Source organism: Myxine glutinosa, chromosome 4, assembly GCF_964187855.1.
Source record: "Myxine glutinosa chromosome 4, kmMyxGlut1.1, whole genome shotgun sequence".
In the NCBI taxonomy this organism is placed as follows: domain Eukaryota; kingdom Metazoa; phylum Chordata; class Myxini; order Myxiniformes; family Myxinidae; genus Myxine; species Myxine glutinosa.
In genome coordinates, this window is record NC_136264.1 from 182,196,088 (window position 1) to 182,218,326 (window position 22,239).

Consider the following 22,239-nt stretch of genomic DNA (forward strand, 5'->3'; position numbering starts at 1 on the left):
TGTTTATTTGTTCAATGCTTAATTTCAGAGTACATTGAGACATTAAACTGCGTAAATTTCAATAAAAACTGGAAAAATGGAGGTGTTCTAAAACTTTTGACCGGTAGTGTACATATATGTGTATTGTATATAATCTATATATATATACAGACTTGGCATTTAATATGGAATTTTTTTTTTTCTTGACTTGGGTTTACTTGCTGAACTCAGTATATCAATCTGGTGAGTTTCTTTTACCCTTCGGTGATGTCTTTGTTGAAAGAACCATGTCACTGATTGTCTTTCGCAGCAAGAAGTCAATAACAGGATTATATCACAGGTGGCGTGACAAAATGTAAGGACAGGTACATTTGACGATTGGCTTCACAATCGGGTATATAAGGGTTGTTGCGTTCTGTATTAGTGGAAAACAACTACTGCACATCTACAAAAGTTATTGCCGCTTCCTCTGGAGATGGTCCGTCAACTTGACAATGCTGTTTGTCATGGAGTGGTGGCTTTACGAAATTCTGGCATGAAACAGCGTGCTATTGCTCGGCAGTTTGACGGACCATCTCAGGTCAGTTTGACGGACCATCACTCAAGGTCAGGTGTCAACGATCCTACAAGGAAATGCTCAGAGGGGTGTCCCTACTCCAATACCGAGGCCAGGACGTCCTCGCAGAACCACAAGGAGAGATGATCGCCAGCTGCAACGGTTAGTCTGCAATGGCCATACCAAGTCAGCTAATCGGCTTAGGGCTGAGTGGCAGCAACTGACAAATGTGCCTGTATCCAGAAGGCTAGTCAACCAACGACTGGTTCAAGCAGGCTATCATGCCAGGCGTCCCCTGAGAAAGCCACGCCTGACCAGACAACACAGCCAGCGCCGATTGCAGTGGGCCAGAGAGCACCGTCAATGGCAGCCAGGACACTGGAATCACGTGACCTTCAGTGACGAGTATAGATTTCTGGTATATCATCAAGATGGCCACATCCGAGTGTGCAGACAAGTGCATGAAGCCCACAACGAAGATTGTATAGTGCCAAGAGTCCAAGCTGGAGGTGGTGGGGTGACCGTTTGGGCTGCTTTTCATGCAGGGGGAAAAACTGACCTGGTTGTTCTGAATGGAAACCTGAACCAGTTCAAGTACAGGGTCATTCTGGAAGAAACATTGCTTCCATTTGCTCGTGCAGCCTTTCGAGGAAACTTTGTCTTCCAAGATGACAATGCACGGCCTCATCGTGCTCGCATGATCCAACACTTTCTTGCTGACCGTGGTGTAGAGCATATGGAGTGGCAAGCCATGTCCCCGGATATGAATCCGATAGAGAACTTGTGGGCAGAATTAACGCGTCAAATCGACAACTTGGACCAGCAGCCGACCTCTGTGCGTGAATTGCAGCAGGCTATTGTCACTGCATGGCAAGCGATTCCTGTCCAAACCTTGGCAAATCTCGTGAACAGCATGCCTCAACGTGTACGTGCTCTCCTGAATGCTCGTGGGGGTTACACGAAGTACTGAACTGTAATTTTACTGTCTGTAATCCCAGTCATAATTTAGCTTTTGTTTTTGTTGAAATTTTGTTTGGCTAATGTGCAAAATAAAGAGATACTTCTGGAAAACGTACAGAAGTTTAACACAGTACTGTCCATGAATTGAGTTCGATATCAGTTTACATCACTTTCAAGGATCAATTTATTTGTTTCGAAATGTCAAATGTGGTTTTTGTTTCTTTTAAAGGTCACATTAACAAAATCTAGAATAATTTCAACATAATTCCAATGAACTTTTGGTTCTAAGTCAACTTGAAAAGTAAGTTCACCCCCACAAAAAAAATATTCCATATTAAATGCCAAGTCTGTATATATATGTATGTATATATATATATATATATATATATATATATATATATATATATATATATATATATATATATATATATATATATATATATATATATATATATTATATATATATATATATATGTATGTATAGACACACACATACACACACGTGCATGTGTGATGGGATTAAAAAATTGAACCAGGCCATTTTAGTCCACTGCACAAATGAAGGCCTCGGTTAAGTTATACTGAGGGGTGTTTGGTATACAGTACTTGCCTTAATGAAGATTGATACGAGTTAGCAGCTGTGGGATTCAAATCCCCATCGGTCAGTGGAAAACCACTTTAGACTCGAAAACAAGCTCATGACGACATATAATTCTCAATGTTTTCTTGAATTTTGAGCCATGTCCTGATTTCATATCTATTTCAAGTAACACGCCGGATATCATCTAATCATCTAATGGATAGAAGGTCCATCACCCTCAATTCCAACACCAACATCGACACAAACACAACTTGATTGCAGAGTTTAAGCAGTTTATTTGGAAGAGGACTAATGGACAATGGAGGAGGGTGACATTGTTAAAGAGCCATTAATATACCTTAAGGGCCCGGTGCCCTTTTCTTGTGGCTCATCCTCAATGTCATGTCAATGTGTAAGGCTGGGGTGGGGAACCTCCGGCCTCCGGGCCGTATACGGCCCGCGAGACCGTTTGATCCGGCCCGCGAGGCAATTCATCTATCTATTTTAAAAAATGTTTTTTTTTTGTTTGTTGTTTTTTTTGTATACAAGATCGAGGCTCGTGAAAGAGCGAACATTAATCACACAGAAAGACAAACCGACACATAAAACATATAACATCGGGAGCAGTAGACAAGATGGGGAGAGAGGGGGAAGGACACAAACACAACATTTGAGAGCAGGGACCGAGAGACATGGAGACATCGAGAGATCTGTGAGAGGGAAAGGGCTTTGGGGGGGGGGGGGCATGGGAAGGGGGGGCATGGGAATGGGGGTGGGAGAGGTATAAAACATATGGACACTGCCAGGACTTCCAGGAAAGAAGTTGGAATTTCAAACAAGGTGGGTCTGGGGTGAATTAGCAGGGGTAGAAAAGATCAAGGTTTTGGATGGGGGAAGATAAGAGATGGTGGTGAACAGCTGTTTTAAAGACCTGGAGGGAGGAGTGGGATTGAAGGGAGTAAGGGAGTTTGTTCCAGAGGCGGGGGAAAAGAGGAATGAAAGAGTGAAGGTGAGCAGACAGCCGAGATTTCGGCAGTTTAACCATCAGAGGGTTGCTGGCAGATCTTGTGCGACCTGTAGGAATATTTGGGGGACAGAGCACAGAGAGAGCTGGGGGTGCAAGGCCGGAGAGGAGTCGGAAGAAGACAGAAAGACCACCTACCTGCCTGCGGTGAGTGAGTGAAAGGCCCTCAGAGATAGCTTCATCGCGGGAGATTCCAATAATTCTGAAAGCTTTGGTTTCAACAGCGTGAAGCCGGGCTGGGTGTGAGGCAGGAGCACCGGCCCATAGGGGAGAGCAGTATTCCATTGAGCTGCGGATGAAAGCCTTGTATGTGGTGAGGAGCTCAGGTGTGCCGAGGAAGGACTTCGCACGACGGAGGATGCCCAGTCGGCGACTGGCTTTGGAGGCCAGCTTGGAAATGTGGTTTTCCCAAGAAAGATCATGGCAGATAGTGAGACCCAAAAGCTTGAGCGACAGAACTTCTTGGAGAAGATTGTCGAGAAAGTAGATGGGAGGGTTGTCCAGTCGATCTTTTCGGAGAGACATAGTAAGAGTGTGAGATTTGTCCTCCCTTTGCTCGAGTTCTACAAACTGTATGTACGTGCTGAGGATTTTCCCATTCTGAGGAGACATGCACTGAAGTTTGCATCACTGTTTGGGACGACCTACAATTGTGAGCAGTTCTTTTCAAAACTGACTCTTGCAAAGACTCGGTTTCGCTCAAGACTGACTGACCCAAACCTGCAAAACCAGCTGCGAGTAGCATCATCATCACTACCACCTGACACCAAACGCCTCGCCAAAGAGAAACAGTTCCAGCCATCGCATTAGGTGAGTCCGATATATGTATTCAATAATTTAGCATGGCCCTCGAAGGATGTTCTAAAAATCGAAATGGCCCTCGACAGGAAAAAGGTTCCCCACCCCTGGTGTAAGGCATGATGGAGGTTGAAAAAATGCAGAGATTTATTTACAAATACTTAATGGTGAAGGTTTACTTTTAATATTATAAATTGGTTAGTCATTGTTACAAAATTGTCTGAATGTTTAATAATGAGCCATTTTTACATATACACAAATAAGGAGTTGGGAGTGGGCTCTGTTGAGAAAATTGCAATAGAGAGAATGGAAGATGATAGGAGACAGAAAGAAGGCCAAGGGATTCTGCAAAAAGTGGATAGAGAGGAGAAAAGAGTTTAGGTGGAGATAGGAGTAAGGAAAGTAATATAAAGGAGTATGGAGCAGTGTACAATGCTCCATTCAATGTACAATGTGCGCTGAGTGGGTTCATCAAAAATGTAGTGGTCTGAGAGGGTCATTAACCAGCGTGGCAGCTACATTCAAGTGTAAGGTGTGCACAGGGGGAGCTGCAGATGGAGGAAATGTTGAGTTGGATCTTGGAGACGGCGTGAAGCTGGAAGGTGTGAAAACATTTTGCTACCTCGGAGACATGCTGAATGGAGAAGATGGATCAGACTCGGCAACGGTTGCTCGAGTGAGATGTGCATGGAAGAAGTTTCGGGAACTGAGTGGCGTGCTGACGAGGAGGGGAGTGTCGTTGAAGCTGAAGGGAAAGGTGTATGCTGCATGTGTGAGAAGTGTTATGATTTATGGGAGCGAGACATGGGTCATGAATGTGGAGCAGCAACGAAGGCTGGAAAGGGTGGAAATGCGAATGGTTCGGTGGATGTGCGGAGTATCGTAGAGAGAGAGGAAGACAAATGATGAATTGCGAAAGATGATGGGAATAGAGCCTGTGATTGATGCTGTGAAGAGGAACAGGTTGAGATGATTTGGTCATGTGTTGAGGAAGGATGAAAGTGACTGGTTGAGAAGAGTGATGGAAATGAATGTAGAAGGAAGCAGAGGACGGGGAAGACCGAGAAAGACTTGGCTAAAGATGGTGGAAGAAGAAATGTGGGCAAGGGGGTTAACAAGGGGGGATGCAGAAAATAGGGCAAAATGGAGATGATTGTCATGGGGACCGCAAGGCTAACCCCCATTCTAGCAGGGAAAATGGCCGTAAAATGCATGTGGTGTGTTGTTGTATGGAGCACACAGGAGGATGGAGGAGAAGGTGGCAGGGGGGAGGGAGCGTGGGATTGAAATTCAGCTATATTTATTTTGTAAAAAAATTAATTGGCCTAAAACATAAAAGCGACTTCAAGGAACTCGTTTTTGGGGATTAAAATTTAAATAAGAATCTTTAGGATGACCTTGAATGATACACTCTTCATAGTCATCCCTTGTCAACTCCCTTGGTCCATTTGTTTAAAATTTAAGGACAAAATATAGTGACAATTCTCAATACACCTTCCTGCAAAGTGTGACGATAATGATCTTCGTACCGTACTGTAATTCCATGTACTTTATGGCAAACAGTGGCCGAGTAACCGTGTAAGTTATCGTAATATAAATAATGTGAGTTCCCTTACAAAGAACTTTGATGGAGGAGGCCATTAGGCCCATCAGAGCCGATGCTAGTATTGCCAGCTTTTGGTTGCTTGTTCAGTGCTCCATCCTTTAAATGCTGAGTGTCAAGCAAGGAAGCAGCATGTTCAAGTCCTTGTCTGGTAAAATAAATAAATAAAAGAAATAGCATTTGCTATTCTTGCTGATCTTATCACCCAGATTTCAACCGTATTTTCTCACTGTGATGTCCATTGTCCAACTGTTTCCTTCCATTCTGTTGTCTGTTGATCTTTTACCCTCTGTTGTAGCTAGTTATTCCATAAGCCTCAACATTTGTATGGAAAGACCACTGGTTTCCACTTACCTTTCCACAGGAATGACAACAGTAAGGACGAGAATCGAGGGAGAACTCAGTCTGACAAAGCATGCATTGAGAAGTCCATGTTTCGGTTGGAGACTGTAAGCCTGTTGCACACCCGCCATCTTCCACCACCTCTTGGAGTGAGGGCTAGAGAGGTACAGGTGGAAGAATGCAGTTAACGTTTTCATTCAACTGTAATGGGTTTCATCTTCATTTTTAATGAACATTGTATAAATGTACAATTGGTAAAACATTTTAAGGTGAAAATCATCTCCATAGAAAAGCTGGATGATAAGAGGCTAAATGTTAACATAATGGCAGCAACACAGTTCGTGTTGAGTACGTAAAGATGAGACATCTAGAAAACATCTAGCGTAGTACCCGGTTAGTCTGCAGGTTATTTTCATTGGTGAATTAAAGTGTACAGCATAGTCCATATTGTCTTGTTACAATGTGGTGATAAAGAAAATTATGTGCAATTTGTTATGATTGTGCAATGTGTGATGATGGCCTAACAATACATAAAAGGCTCATATGGAACACGCTGTGCTTCTTGTCAGACATTTAAGACTCGTATATGGACCACATTGTACTGAAATAGTACACCGTGTGCATTATCTATCTTCCAATAGGAAGTTGGCACAATCGTGCCTTATTTGCAAAAAACGTTTTTTTCAGAATTGTGATTACAGTACTGTACAGCTCCAAATTCAGATACTAGTTACACCACAACCAATCATTTGTTGTCATTTTGGTTGAATCAAGCTAAATATACTAAACAGGGAATCTGGATTAGGATGCCAGCACACAATATGGCCTACTACTCTTCAATAGGTATTATTATGTTTGTGGGGGTAGGCATGGAATACCTTAGGAAAGTTCAAAATGTGTAGGTTGAGAATGCTCCGTATGTGGCGAAGAATCTCGATGTAGTAAGGAGGCTGTCTGTCCGGGTAAGAGCGTTTGCATGTCGCCATAAGGGGCTTGTCTTTGTGCTAACTAGTTCTAGGGCTTAAAGATTACTTCCCCAGAATGTAATTTGCCTCCTGTGGTCTTCCATTCGGTTTTATTACATTTGGCCAGCCAGGACATCGAGGGCTCAGGAAAACAACGATAGTGCTATAATGGGACTCATGCGCTCACACCACCGTCTGGGCTGCCAGATACCTGGGCATTCTCGATCGGAGACTAGGCTCCTCCCAATGACGCGAGTCGAAGAGGCCACGCTCCGGCCTTCGTGATTGGCGGAGGAGTGATGGGGTGATGGGCAGGGCTCAGGCGATGGTAGAGAGAAAAGCCATTGTCGAACATTCAAGAGCTAGGGAAGAAAAATGATGCCGTCTCACCATCTTGATCGTTTTTCTGATCCTGGGATTCATAGCAGACGGTCATGTTTGTCATTCTCTCCTTTGTTCTGGCTTGGTCATAGGCGGTGGCGCATCTTTGGCTTGTGTGCACGTGTGGAGAAGAGACTGAACAAGAGTTTGGGGCAGTCGGCATCGCGAGAAGTACCTTACGTTGGGACGTCGAGGAACGTGACTCCACGCCATTTTTGTGTGCTTCCCACGCAGTGGTTTGGAGGCGACGAATGTCTACAATCCCTCGGTTGAACTGCAGAGCTGAGTGCCGGCCAATTACCAAACCATTTCATTTTCTTTTATTTCTCCCTGTGTCTGTAATTGAGTCCGCAAGAAGGCACCCCTATTACTATTAGTTAGCCTATTACTATTAATAATAGGCGAACTAATGGTAAGCTAACTAATAGTCCCCTATTTACTAACTAATAGTCCCCTATTACTACTATAGCTAACTAATAGTCCCTTTTTACTACGATTTTCACCTTAGCCTATTACTATTAGTTTTTACCTCAATATTTTTATTGTCTTTGCATTTATTTTAATTAAATCATTATTTGTTGAATTTTACTTTTCTTGTCCTTTGTCCCTGGGGTTATCGTCAAAGACCCTTTGGTGACGGATGACCGAAACGAGCTTTAACTCCGAGGCATACTCCAAACCTTGGTGGGATTAACTTTTCTCACGCACCGGAAAGCCTGAAGCCTTACGTGATCAGGAGCACACGGGGTTAATCCGAACCCACAGAACAAAGAAACAAACCAGGACATGAATGAATGAATGAATGATCGTTTTAAGGCCATTTTCCCTGCTAGAGCGCGGGTTAGCCTTGCGAGCCCCATGACAATCTTCTCCATTTGCCCTATTTTCTGCATCTCCCCTTGTTAACCCCCTTGCCCACATTTCTTCTTCCACCATCTTTAGCCAAGTCTTTCTCGGTCTTCCCCGTCCTCTACTTCCTTCTACATTCATTTCCATCACTCTTCTCAACCAGTCACTTTCATCCTTCCTCAACACATGACCAAACCATCTCAACCTGTTTCTCTTTACAGCATCCATCACAGGCTCTATTCCCATCATCTTTTGCAATTCATCATTTGTCTTCCTCTCTCTCAACGATACTGCACACATCCACCGAACCATTCACATTTACACCCTTTCCAGGCTTTGTTGCTGCTCTACGTTCATTACCCATGTCTCGCTCCCATAAATCATAACACTTCTCACACATGCAGCATACACCTTTCCCTTCAGCCTCAACGACACTCCCCTCCTCATCAACACGCCACTCAGTTCCCGAAACTTCTTCCATGCACATCTCACTCGAGCAACCATCGCCGAGTCTGATCCACCTTCTCCAATCAGCACGTCTCCGAGGTAGCAAAATGTTTTCACACCTTCCAGCTTCACGCCATCTCCAAGATCCAACTCAACATTTCCTCCATCTGCAGCTCCCTCTGTGCACACCTTACACTTGAATGTAGCTGCCACACTGGTTAATGACCCTCTCAGACAACTACATTTTTGATGAACCCACTCAGTGCACATTGTACATTGAATGGAGTTCACTCCGACACCCTTCCTGCACACGGCACACTGCCACTTCCTAGTTCTTTCCACCTCACCATATGTTTTATCACTTGCCAGCAACTTTGTCTTTCCGATATTCACCTTCAGACCTTTTGCCTCCATACATTCCTTAAACTTATTCATCTTCTCCTTCAGTCCATCCATACTCTCCCCAATCAAAACCAGATCATCTGCATACAACAACTCCCACGGTAAACACTCCTTTACGTTCTGACCCAGCACCTCCATCACAGCTACAAATAGTAGTGGACTTAGTACCGACCCCTGATGCACTCCCACCTTCACCTCAAACTCACCACTGTTTCCGTCCTTCATCCTTACAGCTGTGTAAGGATGAATCCTTACAGCTGTGCAGCATCCATCATTACAGCATTACAGCATCCTTGCAGCTGTGCTCTCTCGTACATCGCCATCACAACTCTGTTCAACCATTCCTCCATTCCTAACTTCCTCAATGCCAGTGTCACTACTTCACGTGGAACCCTATCGAAAGCTTTCTCCAGATCAACAAACCCAAGAAACAACTTCCTCCTCTTCTCCATGTACTTCTCCTGCAACTGCCTTGCAATAAAAAGCACGTCTGTCGTTCCTCTTCCTGGCATAAATCCAAACTGCATTTCGTCAATCTCCACTTTCTTCCTTATCCTTTTCTCCAACACCCTTTCCAATACCTTCATTCCATGCTCTAATAACTGTATCGCTCTATACAAGCCACAGTCCACAGGGTCACCTTTCCGCTTGTATAGAGGCACGAGCGTACTCAGTTCCCAATCCACTGGAATGTGGCCTTCTTTCACCACCAGATTGCAGATCTCTGTCATTCTCTTCACACCCCAACTTCCCACTGCCTTCACCATATCTCCCACAACTCCCGTCGGCCCTCCCACTTTTCTACTTTTCATTGCTTTTATCGCTTCCTCAGATTCCTTCCCAGTTATCTTCTCTACCGGTCCTAAAACTGGGTTACTCTCTATGTTGCCGTCCGATTCATTCTCTGCAATCAACAGCATTTCCATACATCTCTTCCATCTTCCTTTAATTCCATCTGGGTCCACAATGATTTGTCCCACTTCATCCTTCAAACAACTCACCCCCATCACATCGCACCTCTCTTTCGCTATCTGCTTTGCAATCCTGAATACCGCTCTCGGACCCTCTTACGAATCCAAGCGTTCTCCGAACATTTTCCTATCTGCCTCCTGTGCCTTTGCTACCTCTTTCTTTGCAGCCTTCTTGGCTGCCTTATAACTTTCATGCTCTGCCTCTTCTGCTCCCGTACCCTTCGCCTTCTGCCACTCCTTGAGAACTTCTTCCTCTTCTTGTCAATCCTCTTTCCAACTTCATCATCCCACCACCATGTTTCCGAGTGCCTCGGTGGTCCTTTTGTCGATACACATACCTCACCAACGGCTCCCAACAGACTATCTTTCATTAACATCCAACCACTTTCAAGCTCACCCACATCATCCTCTACCCTACTCAGCCTCTCTTTTAATGCCTCCCTCACTGTCACCTCTTTCAACCTCCACACCTTCATTCTCGGTTGGTACTTATGTTAATAATCAGATAGCAAATATGAATATAATCAGATAAGCAAATATGAATCAAAGATTATGGCTGTTTCGGTTTGCCACGGTCATGCATGGCTTTTGGAATGCTGCTGTGTTGGAAGCATGGAATGAGTCAAAAAGCACCAGACAGCCCTCTTGTTCGATCACATACTATTGTTACGTGCTCCTCCCCAACACCAGTCAGCCTCGAGAGGAGTCACGGCAGAAAGATGTGTTTTTCTGTGTGTCAACGATCAATGGTGAAACCACACCAATTGTTACCAACAAACAAGTATTGTATTAAGGTCACACGAGAATAACAGTGCAATAACAATAGTAATCAATTGTACAACCAATATATCATTCCTATGATGGTACCATCAGTTCCGTACAATATAACTCACTGTGCTCCAAGTGAGCGAAAATAATATTCCCAATGTCTCTGTCCCAACTTCAAACCAAAGTCGATCCACGCTCTAGTGATCGTCAGAACGATGTCATATCGAGACCAGAATCCCGCTCGGTTGACAGTCACACTGCCAAAGATAGGCAAACGTGTCCTCAAGAGGCGGCTGGGAAATCACACCTTCGGGTATGGACGTTCAACGGCTCCCAATCGGCGAACCGCAATTTCCCACTCAAAATCCACGTTACACACACACACACCAGGTTAACGGCTGGATGCATTGAAATGGTTGAAGCGAGGGGAAAAACCTCCTAGAGCGATGCGAAATCAGGCGCGCGGTAAAATGGCCAACAGTCCGTTCTCAAAACGTAACGGCACTCTAATGATTCTCTTCGGAATCAACCGCAAAATCTGTCACGCACGTTTATCTGTCACAGCGAAAACAACTCTGTCGCAGGAATCCCTTTCCCAGGAAACCCCAAAGTTCGCTCGTGACCTCCGTTCGCCAGCGTTTGCTCCAGACCTCCAAACAGCTCGGCTTCTGCCCCGACCTCAATCGCTCCGCCTCCTTTTTTTCTCTTCTCCCTCTTCTTCTGCGTCCGGTTCCCGATCCGGTTTCCGGTTTCTTTTTAAAACACTAACTTTTTTTACCTTTTGAAAACAGTAATCTCTATTTCACTAAAACGATAACAATAATAGTACATGGAACCAAAAATGTTTACAGTGGATGAGAACCACAACAACGGAAGTGATGAATCCATAACACTTCCCCCCCTCAAGAAAGAAAGTTGGAACATAGTGAAAACTTTCTTTGCATGCAAAAACTCTTTTAACAAACAAAAGTCAAACTCACCCCCAAATTATCAATTCACGTGAGCAACAATAATTAATATTCCCCAAAAGAAAGCAACAAAACTTCCAAACAACCTACAGGAATTTCCAAAGTTAGTTCACTCTGGATAAAGCATCAGCAACGACATTGTCCCTGTCCTTTACATGCTCAATTTCCAAGTTGAACTCCTGCAATGCCAAACTCCATCTCATAAACCTCTGATTTTTATTTTTCATTTTTTTGAATGAAGGTTAAGGGGTTGTGATCAGTGAAGACTTTTATAGGAAAGGTAGCATTAACCAGATACACCTCATAATGCTGAAGCGCTAGCAGGAGAGCAAGGGTCTCTTTTTCCACGGTGGCATAATTTGCCTGGTGTTTGTTAAACTTTTTGGAATAGGAGCACACCGGGTGATCCACTCCATCCTCATCTTCCTGTAATAGAACTGCCCCAGCCCCCACATCACTTGCATCAATGGCCAACTTGAAAGGTGCTTGAAAATCCGGGGCTGCTAGGACAGGAGAGCTCATTAATATTGCTTTGACGTGGGCAAAGGCAGCCTGACATTTGTCATCCCAAACAAACTTGGTCTCTTTCCTCAGCAAATTCGTTAAAGGGGCTACCACATCAGAAAAATTCCTGCAGAACCGCCGGTACCAGCAGCCATACCCAAGAATCTCATCAGCTCCTTCTTCCCTTTTGGAACTTGGAAGCGATCAATGGCTTCTATCTTGGCTGTCACCGGTTGCACCTGACCCTGACATACTACATGGCCTAGGAACACCACCTGTGCCTTTACAAACTCACTCTTAGATAAGTTGATGATCAACCCTGCCTCGGTCAGTTTCTTGAAAAATGCATGAATTTGTTAAATATGATCTTCCATGGTCATAATGTGGATGATGACATCATCCAGATAAGCCTCCACCCCCTCAAGGTCTGCAATAAGCTTATTAATCAGCCATTGAAATGTAGCAGGCCCGTTTTTCAATCCAAAGAGAACAACCTTGTACTGATACAACCCATTTGGAGTGACTAAAGCCGAGATTTCCTTGGCTCTATCAGTAAGAGGAATCTGCCAATACCCTTTCAGCAAGTCACATTTAGTTACAAATTTAGCTGGGCCTATTCTATCAATACAGTCATCAATCCTCAGGATGGGAAATGAGCTGGTCTTGGTCACTGCATTAACCCGTTTTAAATCCGTACAACAGCGAAAACTGCCATCGGGTTTTGGAACGAACACACATGGTGAGCTCCATTCACTGCTGCTTGGTTCGATGATGTCATTCTCCAACATATACTGAACCTCCTTCCGAAGATACTCCATCTTCACAGGGTTCATCCGATAGGGGTGTTGTTTCACAGGAGTGGCTTCCCCCACCTCAATATCATGATATACCAAGTCAGTACGACCAGGTACATCTGTGAACAAATGTGCAAACTCAAAAATTAGGCTGGATAGTTGTCCTTGTTGTTCCCTCGTCAAATGACCTAATTTCTCATCTAAATGACTCAACACTTCCGAGTTCGTCAATCTGGGACAAGCCTGGTCATCAATGTTACCAAACTTCACACCGGCCTCAACCTCTGGATTATCTTGCACTCCGACTGCAGGTGAGACAGGTGAGACAGGTGAGACAGGAACCATTTTTTCCACAGGCTTCCTCTCATGATATTTCTTCAGTCGGTTGCCATGACACAGCTGCCGCTTTTGCCGTCGGTCGGGAGTTGTCACCACGTAATCTGTTTCATTAACCCTCCTTTCGATTGCATAGGGACCGAAATATCAAGCCTGTAGTAGCTGACCTGGAACAGGAAGCAACACTAACACTCGGTCCTCTGGACTGAAATTTCTTATCTGAGATTTCTTTACATGTCTCACTTTCATTTTATCCTGTGTCACTTTCAAGTTTCTTCTCGCAACTTCACAAGCCTTTGCCAATCTGTGCCTAACCGTTGACACATACTCTACCACAGTTGACTGTGACTCCTCCTGTAGCCACTGTTCTTTCAACAATTTCAATGGTCCTCGCACTGAGTGTCCAAACACATGTTCAAAAGGACTGAACCCCAATGACTCCTGAACAGATTCCCTCGTAGCAAACAACAATAAGGGTTTTCCTTCATCCCAATCCTTGTCACATTCAAAACAGTACGTTCTGATCATATTCTTCAATGTCTGGTGAAACCTTTCCAAGGCCCCTTGGCTCTCGGGATGGTAAGTACTTGATATTACTTGCTCCACTCCCAACAGGTGTACCACTTGCTGAAAAAGCGTTGACATGAAATTGGAACCCTGATCAGACTGGATGACCTCAGGTAGGCCAACCAAAGTGAAAAATTTAATCAAGGCCTTCGCAATAACTGCCGCAGTAATTTTTCTAAGAGGCACTGCCTCTGGGAACCTCGTGGAAGCACACATGATGGTCAGCAAATACTGATGTCCAGCCTTAGTTTTAGGTAAAGGGCCTACATAGTCAATAATGACTCGGCTGAATGGCTCTTCAAAAGCTGGAATTGGTTTTAAAGGTGCGGATGGGACTTTCTGATTAGGTTTTCCCACCAGCTGGCAAGAGTGGCAAGATTTACAGAACGCCGCCACATCACGTCACAATCCTGGCCAGAAAAAATGTACCAATATTCTGTCACACGTCTTGTTCACTCCAAGGTGCCCGGCCAAAGGTGTCTCATGCGCCAAACTCAATATCTCCTTCCGGTACGGCGGTGGCACCACAATTTGGTAATGAACTTTCCACTCGTTGTTTGCTGGCACCTCCGGTGGTCTCCATTATCTCATGAGTATTTCCCCTTTCATGAAGTAACCAACAGGTATCTTCATAGCCTCTTCCTCTGTAAAGGCTTTATCAATCAAACTCCGGATCTCCAAATCTCCGTGTTGTTCTTCAACAAGTCTCTTTCGGACCAGCACCGTTTGTTCAACCTCGTTCCCAGATGTCTCCGACGGACACTCCATTTCCTCTTTTGGTCCAGATTCCACCTTTTCCTTCGGTTCCTTGATGTCACTCCCTTTCCCATTATCTCTTTCAGAATTTTCCTCCAATAACTCTAAGGAACTCAAATCCACATCGCCTTCCTTCTCCTTCTCATCAGAGCGCTTCCTACCCACAGCACGAGTCACTGCACAGCATGGAAAGATGCCCAGAATCTCCTGCTCTAACTGTGCGGTGTTATTTTCCATACTCGGCTTTTCAACCAACATTGGATTACCAGAAACTCGACCACCGGCCAAATCATTCCCGATAATAAAAGAGATTCCCTCTACCGGAAGAGTGGCTTGTAAACCTACGGTGACCGGTCCTCACACCAAATCAGACTTCAAATGGATGACATGAAGAGGAGCTTTAACATAGCCACCAACCCCCTGTAAAAGAACACTAACACCAGTTGCCGTCTTCTCTGACAATGGCAAAATGCCCTCAAGCATCAAAGATTGATGTGCTCCTGTGTCCCTCAATACCCTAACAGGTCTCTGGTTCATTAAGTCTCCATCCAGTGACACAAACCCCTCTGAAATAAAAGGTTTGTACCCTTTTGGACAAAGTCGTTCTGTGATGCCGTAACTTTGGCATGGGAACCTTCACAAGGCACTGTCCTCCAAGGACGATTTCTCGCATTGGCCAATGCATTCGGAGTTGCACTAGTTTGACTCCGCTCCTGATTTTTCCTTTTCAGGGCATAACATTGGGACATCAAATGCCCAGGTTTCTTGCAAAAAGCGCAAGTACGCCCGGAGGAAAAACTCATCGTCTGCCCCAGGCACCCCGGAAGATAAGTCTGTCTTGGAACTGTAGTCTTCTGACCCCTAAAAGTCACGGTATCAGATTTGTCCCCATCGTCCTCTCTAGGCCGCCTCCATGAAAATCTGTTCTCCGAACCTGATTTACCATAACTCCCCTGGCTAACTCTAGGCGGGAAGTTAGGTTTGTGGAACCCCATCCTGTGTGTCAAGGCATAGTCATCTGCTACGGTTGCTGCCTCATACAACTCTGGTACTTTCTTTTCATCCAAGATGTACGTTAATGTCCGCGTGGACACACTGTTTGAATTCCTCCACCAAGATCAATTGTCCTAACAGGTTGAAGTCTTTCCCAATCTCCTTTGAGTCACACCACCTATCAAACATGGTTTCCTTCATTCTGGCAAACTCCACATGGGTCTCACTCTCCCTCTTCCTGGCATTCCTGAATTTTTGTCGGTAAGCTTCAGGGACCAATTCATAGGCTTTGAGAATGGCTTTCTTCACTGTCTCAAAATCTGCACATTGGTCAATCGGTAAAGCCGAATAGATATCTTGAGCTTTACCCACCAGAACACTTTGCACTAACATAGTCGAGGACCCCACAGGCCATTTTAGCATTTGAGCCACTTTCTCAAAATGTAAAAAGAACTTGGCTACCTCCTTTTCATTGAAGGGTGGAACCAGCCTCACATGCCTACCAACATCCCAAGAGTTCTCACTAGTTGTCGAACTAGCCGGCATGGATACTACTTCTCTCCGTTCTCCCAGTAATTCCAGCTCCTTGAGTTTAAGTTCCTTCTGATACTCCATGTCCCGTTCCTTTAACTCCCTTTCGGCTCTCCTTTCCTCTGCTCTTCTCTCCTCGAGTTCCGTTTCAGCTCTCCTTTCCTCTGCTCTTTCGTCTGCTCTTCTTTCCTCGAGTTCCTTTTCAGCTCTCCTTTCCTCTGTTCTTCTTTCCTCGAGTTCTCGTTCCTGTTCTGCTCTTTCCTTTGCTCTTCTTTCCTCGGCTTTCCATTCCAATAGTCAGGTTCACGATGTTTTTTCATTCAAAATTTTGGTAGATGAGCAAAACTATACATTTCTGGAATACTCAAGAGCATGAGGAATCCAAAAATTAATGTTTGCATTTGCATAGACACCTTTGCGAAAATGACCCTTTGGACAGTGATGAAGATCTGTAAAAGCATATTCCTGAACGGTGTAGACCTAGTAGATCCTGTGTATAGGACTTATAGTTCAATCTGATACTAACAAGGCTGCTTTCTTGCTTTATAAACCCATACCTATAACTTCAAAGGACTTGCAAGATCATGTATTATGTAATACAGTTCTATCACAAATATAAAGACAATGGTTTTCAATTACCTTTGTTTGTTGCTTTTCTATCATCCTGAGCACTATTTTGAGGCCTTTATTGGATTCCTTAACCCAGAAAACATAGGATTAGCATATTTAATTAAGTTTCTAGGTTGACTAGAAGCCGAGATAGCGCAAAATATGTATTTTATGGCGGCCATTTTGAAAATCCAAAATGGCGGCCATGCAGGTGTCTGTGCAAATGCCAACATTGATTTTCGGATTCTCCATGCTCTGAAGATTCCAAAAATGTACAGGTTTGCTAATCCCAAAATTTTGAAAGAAATTATATTTGTTAACATAGTGAACCTGACTCTTCATCACTGTCCTGAGTGTCATTTTCGCAAAGGTGTCTATGCAAATGCAAACATTAATTTTTGGATTCCTCATGCTCTGAGTATTCCAGAAATGTATAGTTTTGCTAATCTACCAAAATTTTGAACGAAATTATATTTGTTAACATAGTGAACCTGACTACAACTCTTTTAACCTTTCCTGGCTCTGTAGTTGCATCTCCATTTTCCAGAGGTCCACATTTCCTTTTTCCTCAGGTAACCAATCCAAGGCTACCTCTTCCCATGTTCCTTGTCCCACTAGAGACTCCACCACCAATGTCTGAATCTCAGCTTTCTTCATACTAACTCGGACCTCCAAGTTAAAATATTTGGCCAATATCATGAGTTCCGATCTTTTTAACGCCTGGAACTGTGCCTCATATGGGGACGCCGCAAACATTTTCCGCGTCAAACACCATGGTGACTATCAGTTAGTACCTGTTAACCTTCACACAAAAAAAATTCCAATTTTTGAAAAAATTGGGAATGTTAGGAAATTCCAAATTTGGGAATTTTGGGAATGTTAGGGAATTCTATCCCGGAAGGGCCCCCAATTTATTTTACGTGCTCCTCCCCAAACCCCGGTCACGGTGTACCTCCGAGCCTCGAGAGGAGTCACGGCAGAAAGATGTGTTATTCTGTGTGTCAAAGATCAATGGTGAAACCACACCAATTGTTACCAACAAACAAGTATTGTATTAAGGTCACACAAGAATAACAGTACAATAACAATAGTAATCAATTGCACAACCAATATATCATTCCTATGATGGTACCATCAGTTTCGTACAATAAGAGTGAAATACTCACTGTGCTCCAAGTGAGCGAAAATAACATTCCCAATGTCTCTGTCCCAACTTCAAACCAAAGTCGATCCACGCTCTAGTGATCGTCAGAACGATGTTGTATCGAGACCAGAATACCGTTCAGTTGGCAGTCACACTGCCAAAGATAGGCAAACGTGTCCTCAAGAGGCGGCTGGGAAATCACAGCTTCGGGTATGGACGTTCAACGGCTCCCAATCGGCGAACAGCAATTTCCCACTCAAAATCCACGTTACACACACACACCAGGTTAACGGCTGGATGCGTTGAAATGGTTGAAGTGAGGGGAAAAACCTGGAGCGATGCGAAATCAGGCGCGCGGTAAAATGGCCAACAGTCTGTTCTCGAGACGTAACGGCACTCTAATGATTCTCTTCGGAATCAACCGCAAAACCTGTCACGCAGGTTTATCTGTCACAGCGATAACAACTCTGTCGCAGGAATCCCTTTCCTAGGAAACCCCAAAGTTCGCTAGTGACCTCCGTTCGCCAGCGTTTGCTCCAGACCTCCAAACAGCTCAGCTTCTGCCCCAACCTCACTCGCTCCGCCTCCTTTTTTAATCTTCTCCCTCTTCTTCTTCGTCCGGTTCCCGAACCGGTTTCCGGTTTCTTTTTAAAACACTAACTTTTTTTACCTTTTGAAAACAGTAATCTCTATTTCACTTAAACGTTAACAATAATAGTATATGGAACCAAAAATGTTTACAGTGGATGAGAACCACAACAACAGAAGTGACGAATCTGTAACACTATGAAAAATTCGCTTTCACCATGTGGTGTCATAAAATTTGAAAATGCAAGACTTTTGTGATGCCAGTTATGACGCAGCCTTCTGATGGCTGCATGTGACACTTTTGGGTTGGCCTGCTTGGTGTTCTCACATGTGATGCTGGGATCACAAGTTCAAATTAATGTCAATTTATCCATTACCTACAAATGCCTAGTAAATCATGTGAAGGTGCCCTCATTTACTTTTCCTACATGTACTCCTGTGGATCACTTTAATAAAGATCACCCTTTGGATCACCTCTGTAAAAGATGGGGGAGAGAGGAATGTTGCACGCTTCTGAGCATCGTCCTCCGCCGCTCGCTTAATGGTGTGTATCCATTCATCGCGTTCTTGGGGAGAGCTGCACACAAAGGGCACATCTACCTTCAAAGGCAAGCACAACATGGCCTCAAATGAATCTTGAATGGTTTTCAATTAATTACATTAAAGTGATGATGCTATGTGATTGGCCAAAGATAAAGTTGGATGCAAATAAAGAAACAAAAAAAAAAACAGGCACAATGTTTGGGAAGGAACTTTTAACAAATGAAACTACAGTGAACCCTTAAATATCTAAAGTGTAGCTATCACGGTTTTGACCATTCACAGGCACATTATTTGTATGCCTAGTTAGTTGTCGTGGGCAGGGCTTAATTTCAACCATTAGCATTTTTTTTTTTTTAAGCAGAGTTGCGAGTCATTGTTTGCATCTACGTGGGTTACACTAAAAGCCTCTTTCGTAAACGAATCTACTGTGCAGTATATCCGTAAAAGTGAGGTAAGCATCCGTGCTGCAAGTGCTCCCCAAAGTGTTTCTCATGCACTGTTAATAATGGTGCCCAAGTGTAAATTGATGGACAAAAGTGAATCTAGCGCAAAAAGGCAGATAAAAATGATGACCTTGTGCGAAAATAAATAAATAAATAATCACCTTCCTGAGGGCGAGGGGGTTTGCTGGTTTGCGGAGCTGCAGAACTATTTAAAAAGAAACACATGGACAGATTACAAAGGGAAACTATTTAAGAGATTAATAGGGAAGGATTGGTGGGGGCTATAGACACGTTACAGAAGGGATGGGCCACCTTTTATCTGCTTCAACGCAGCAGGAGACTTCGTCGTAAAGCCGATTTATATTTATTTTACATGTTTATTAGAATTGTGATATGTTTATTGTTGGCTGTCACCCACCTTCCTCTACATTTTCTCTAAGCACAGGAACATAACCGCCTTTTCCCCTTCGGCCCTTGACTTTAACTTTTGTGTTTTTTGGATATCGCAGAACTTTTCAGGAATGTAACCCCCATGATATTTAAGGGTTTACTTGTATTTTGAATTATCATTTGGAAGTACGTGATGTTTGGCCTGCTTGGCATCCTCATCTGAATGCTTAGCTCACGATGCTGAGATCTCAGCTTCAAATCCCATAAACTGTGTTTACTGTATTTCCCCCATTGCCTACTGACATCCTAGTAATGCATGTAAAAGTACTCCATGAGTTTTAGACACTACTTTTTCCCCTATAATGCCGTGCTTGTTAAACAATACAAAGGTTTTCATTTATTGAAACAAGATCCTATAATTGACAACCATTGCATGGATGTAAATGTATAAATAATTCCAGTGATGTAAAAAAACAAGCGAGCTCACTAATGAAAAACTTGTCCATATAAATGTCGTTTCAGTCCTTTTACTTCCCTAATATTTTTAATGACAAAATTCACTGATGTCCTTTCAGGAGAGAAACCGAAATTTCTCCCTGTGCTGTCCTTGTAACTCTGGTTTCATGTCATGAGGTTGATTAAAGGAAGATGTATTAAAGCATGGCACCTTGCTGTATATACAGTACCTCCTCATTTTCAGACATATACAGACACATATACAGACACGGGACATTTTCTTGTCAACATGAAATATATATTTATACAATACTAGCAGGAGTACCCGGCGCTGGAGCAGGGGGGGGGAGGGGAGGGTGGGGGAAGAAGCAGGAGAGGGAGGGGTGAGGAAGGGAGTGAGGGGAGGGGAGAGGAGAGGGTGGGGAAAGATATACTACATATACATATTTTGGGGGAAGGGGTGGCTTTGACAGACCCCCTCCGTTTTGGGGAAGGGGGAGAAGGGAAGGAGGAAAAGTTTTCCGGTGCAAAGAGTGCTTCATAACCACAGTGTTGCACAGGTGAAAAAGGAAATTGTAATACCCACTGCCACCATCACCAGGTGGCGCTACACGGTACACATTTACATAGAGAATTTACGCTCCTCTCACAGTCCCCCACACCTTCGAATGAGGCCGCGGCTACATAGCTTATGTTACCCCCCAGACAAAGTTGTATTTGTATTTGTACCCCGAGTAAAGTATAAAAGTGTTTATAGCTGGAGTACCCGGCGTTGCTCAAGAGAAAAAGAAACAATAACAAATTTGAAATGAGGGCAAATACAATGGAAAAAGCAATTACATCCAAATCAGAATCTATCACAAATGTCAAATCATCATTTTACCTTTTCGTTGAATATATGCTGGTGAATGTGCCGTTCATCACGTTTCTGAGTTAAGTATGATGCTGTTCAGGAAGAAGAAGAAGCCTAACCACCAACTTCAACCGCTTCCGGAATTGTTTTTTTATTATTTGTGTTCAAATATCTGGTGATTGTTTTGCATTTATAAATGCGAATGTGTACTTGTATATAACTGTCATTAATCAAAAAGGCTTAGGCACTATAGAGCGATTTTTTTTAAATGCAAAAAGACAAACTTTTTTTTTCCCCAAAAACATTTTTTGGGTTTTTTTTGCCTAAAGCACTCCCAGGCACTCACTGATGAACCTCTGAACGTTTGACGAAGATCCGTTCAGCCATCTCTGAGAAAAATGGCGACACACAGACAGACAGACAAATGTTTCTCTTATCGTGTAGAGTTTACCTTTTCACCCCTCAGCCCAAATTGGGCTAAGGGGTATTGTCGTCCGGGCGTCCGTCAACTTTTGGTTTCCGTCAATTTCAAGGAGAACGGCTTGTCCGATTAAATCCATTTTTGCAGTGTGCGTTGGGGTTGAGTAGAGAAAGGTTCCTTTCGAAAATGGGCACGCTGCGATTTTCAATATGGCCGCCACGGCAGCCATCTTGAAATTGGTTTCCGTCAATTTCGAGCAGAATGGCTTGTCCGATTAAATCCATTTTTGCAGTGTGTGTTGGGGTTGGGTAGAGGAAGGTTCTTTTCGAAAATGGGCGCGCTGCGATTTTTAATAATTTAGTTGGGGAAAAATGTAAATATGTAACCAAACGATTTTCAAGGAGGAATTTGTAACTTAGCAACGGTACTAAGTGTCTACTCTTGTTTTGAAGATACTACAGGACATCTTAACGTCGCAGGCAAATATAAAAGAGACTGTAAGGTTACCATAGGATCCTTGCTCAGTGATGGGATGAGTTGTTCAACAAGACACATCAGGGCAAACCGAGTGAAAGTATTGTCCTCCTGTTCAGCTATCTTTGTCTCGTGTAGTGGGACAAACATATTAGAAGTGCATGTGCAATGGAAATGGCGGAGGAGTGTGGGGGAATAAACAACGTTTGGTTAGCCTGTTTTGCATTCCCATCTGAACTGATGA

The 22,239-nt window shown here is 43.7% G+C and overlaps 1 protein-coding gene across 3 annotated transcripts in view; it reads right to left on the reverse strand.

Moving 5' to 3' along the window:
* The window catches only part of FGD5 (FYVE, RhoGEF and PH domain containing 5), a 204,236-nt gene that overhangs the window by 72,566 nt on the left and 109,431 nt on the right, over positions 1–22,239 (reverse strand). For all 3 annotated transcript variants that reach the window (XM_078776775.1, XM_078776774.1, XM_078776773.1), the window contains exons 17-18: positions 18,890–18,992; positions 5,855–5,998 (exon numbers count right to left, since the gene is read on the reverse strand). In XM_078776775.1, coding sequence (XP_078632901.1) covers positions 5,855–5,998; positions 18,890–18,992 — 247 coding nt within the window. The remainder of the gene's footprint in view (positions 1–5,854; positions 5,999–18,889; positions 18,993–22,239) is intronic.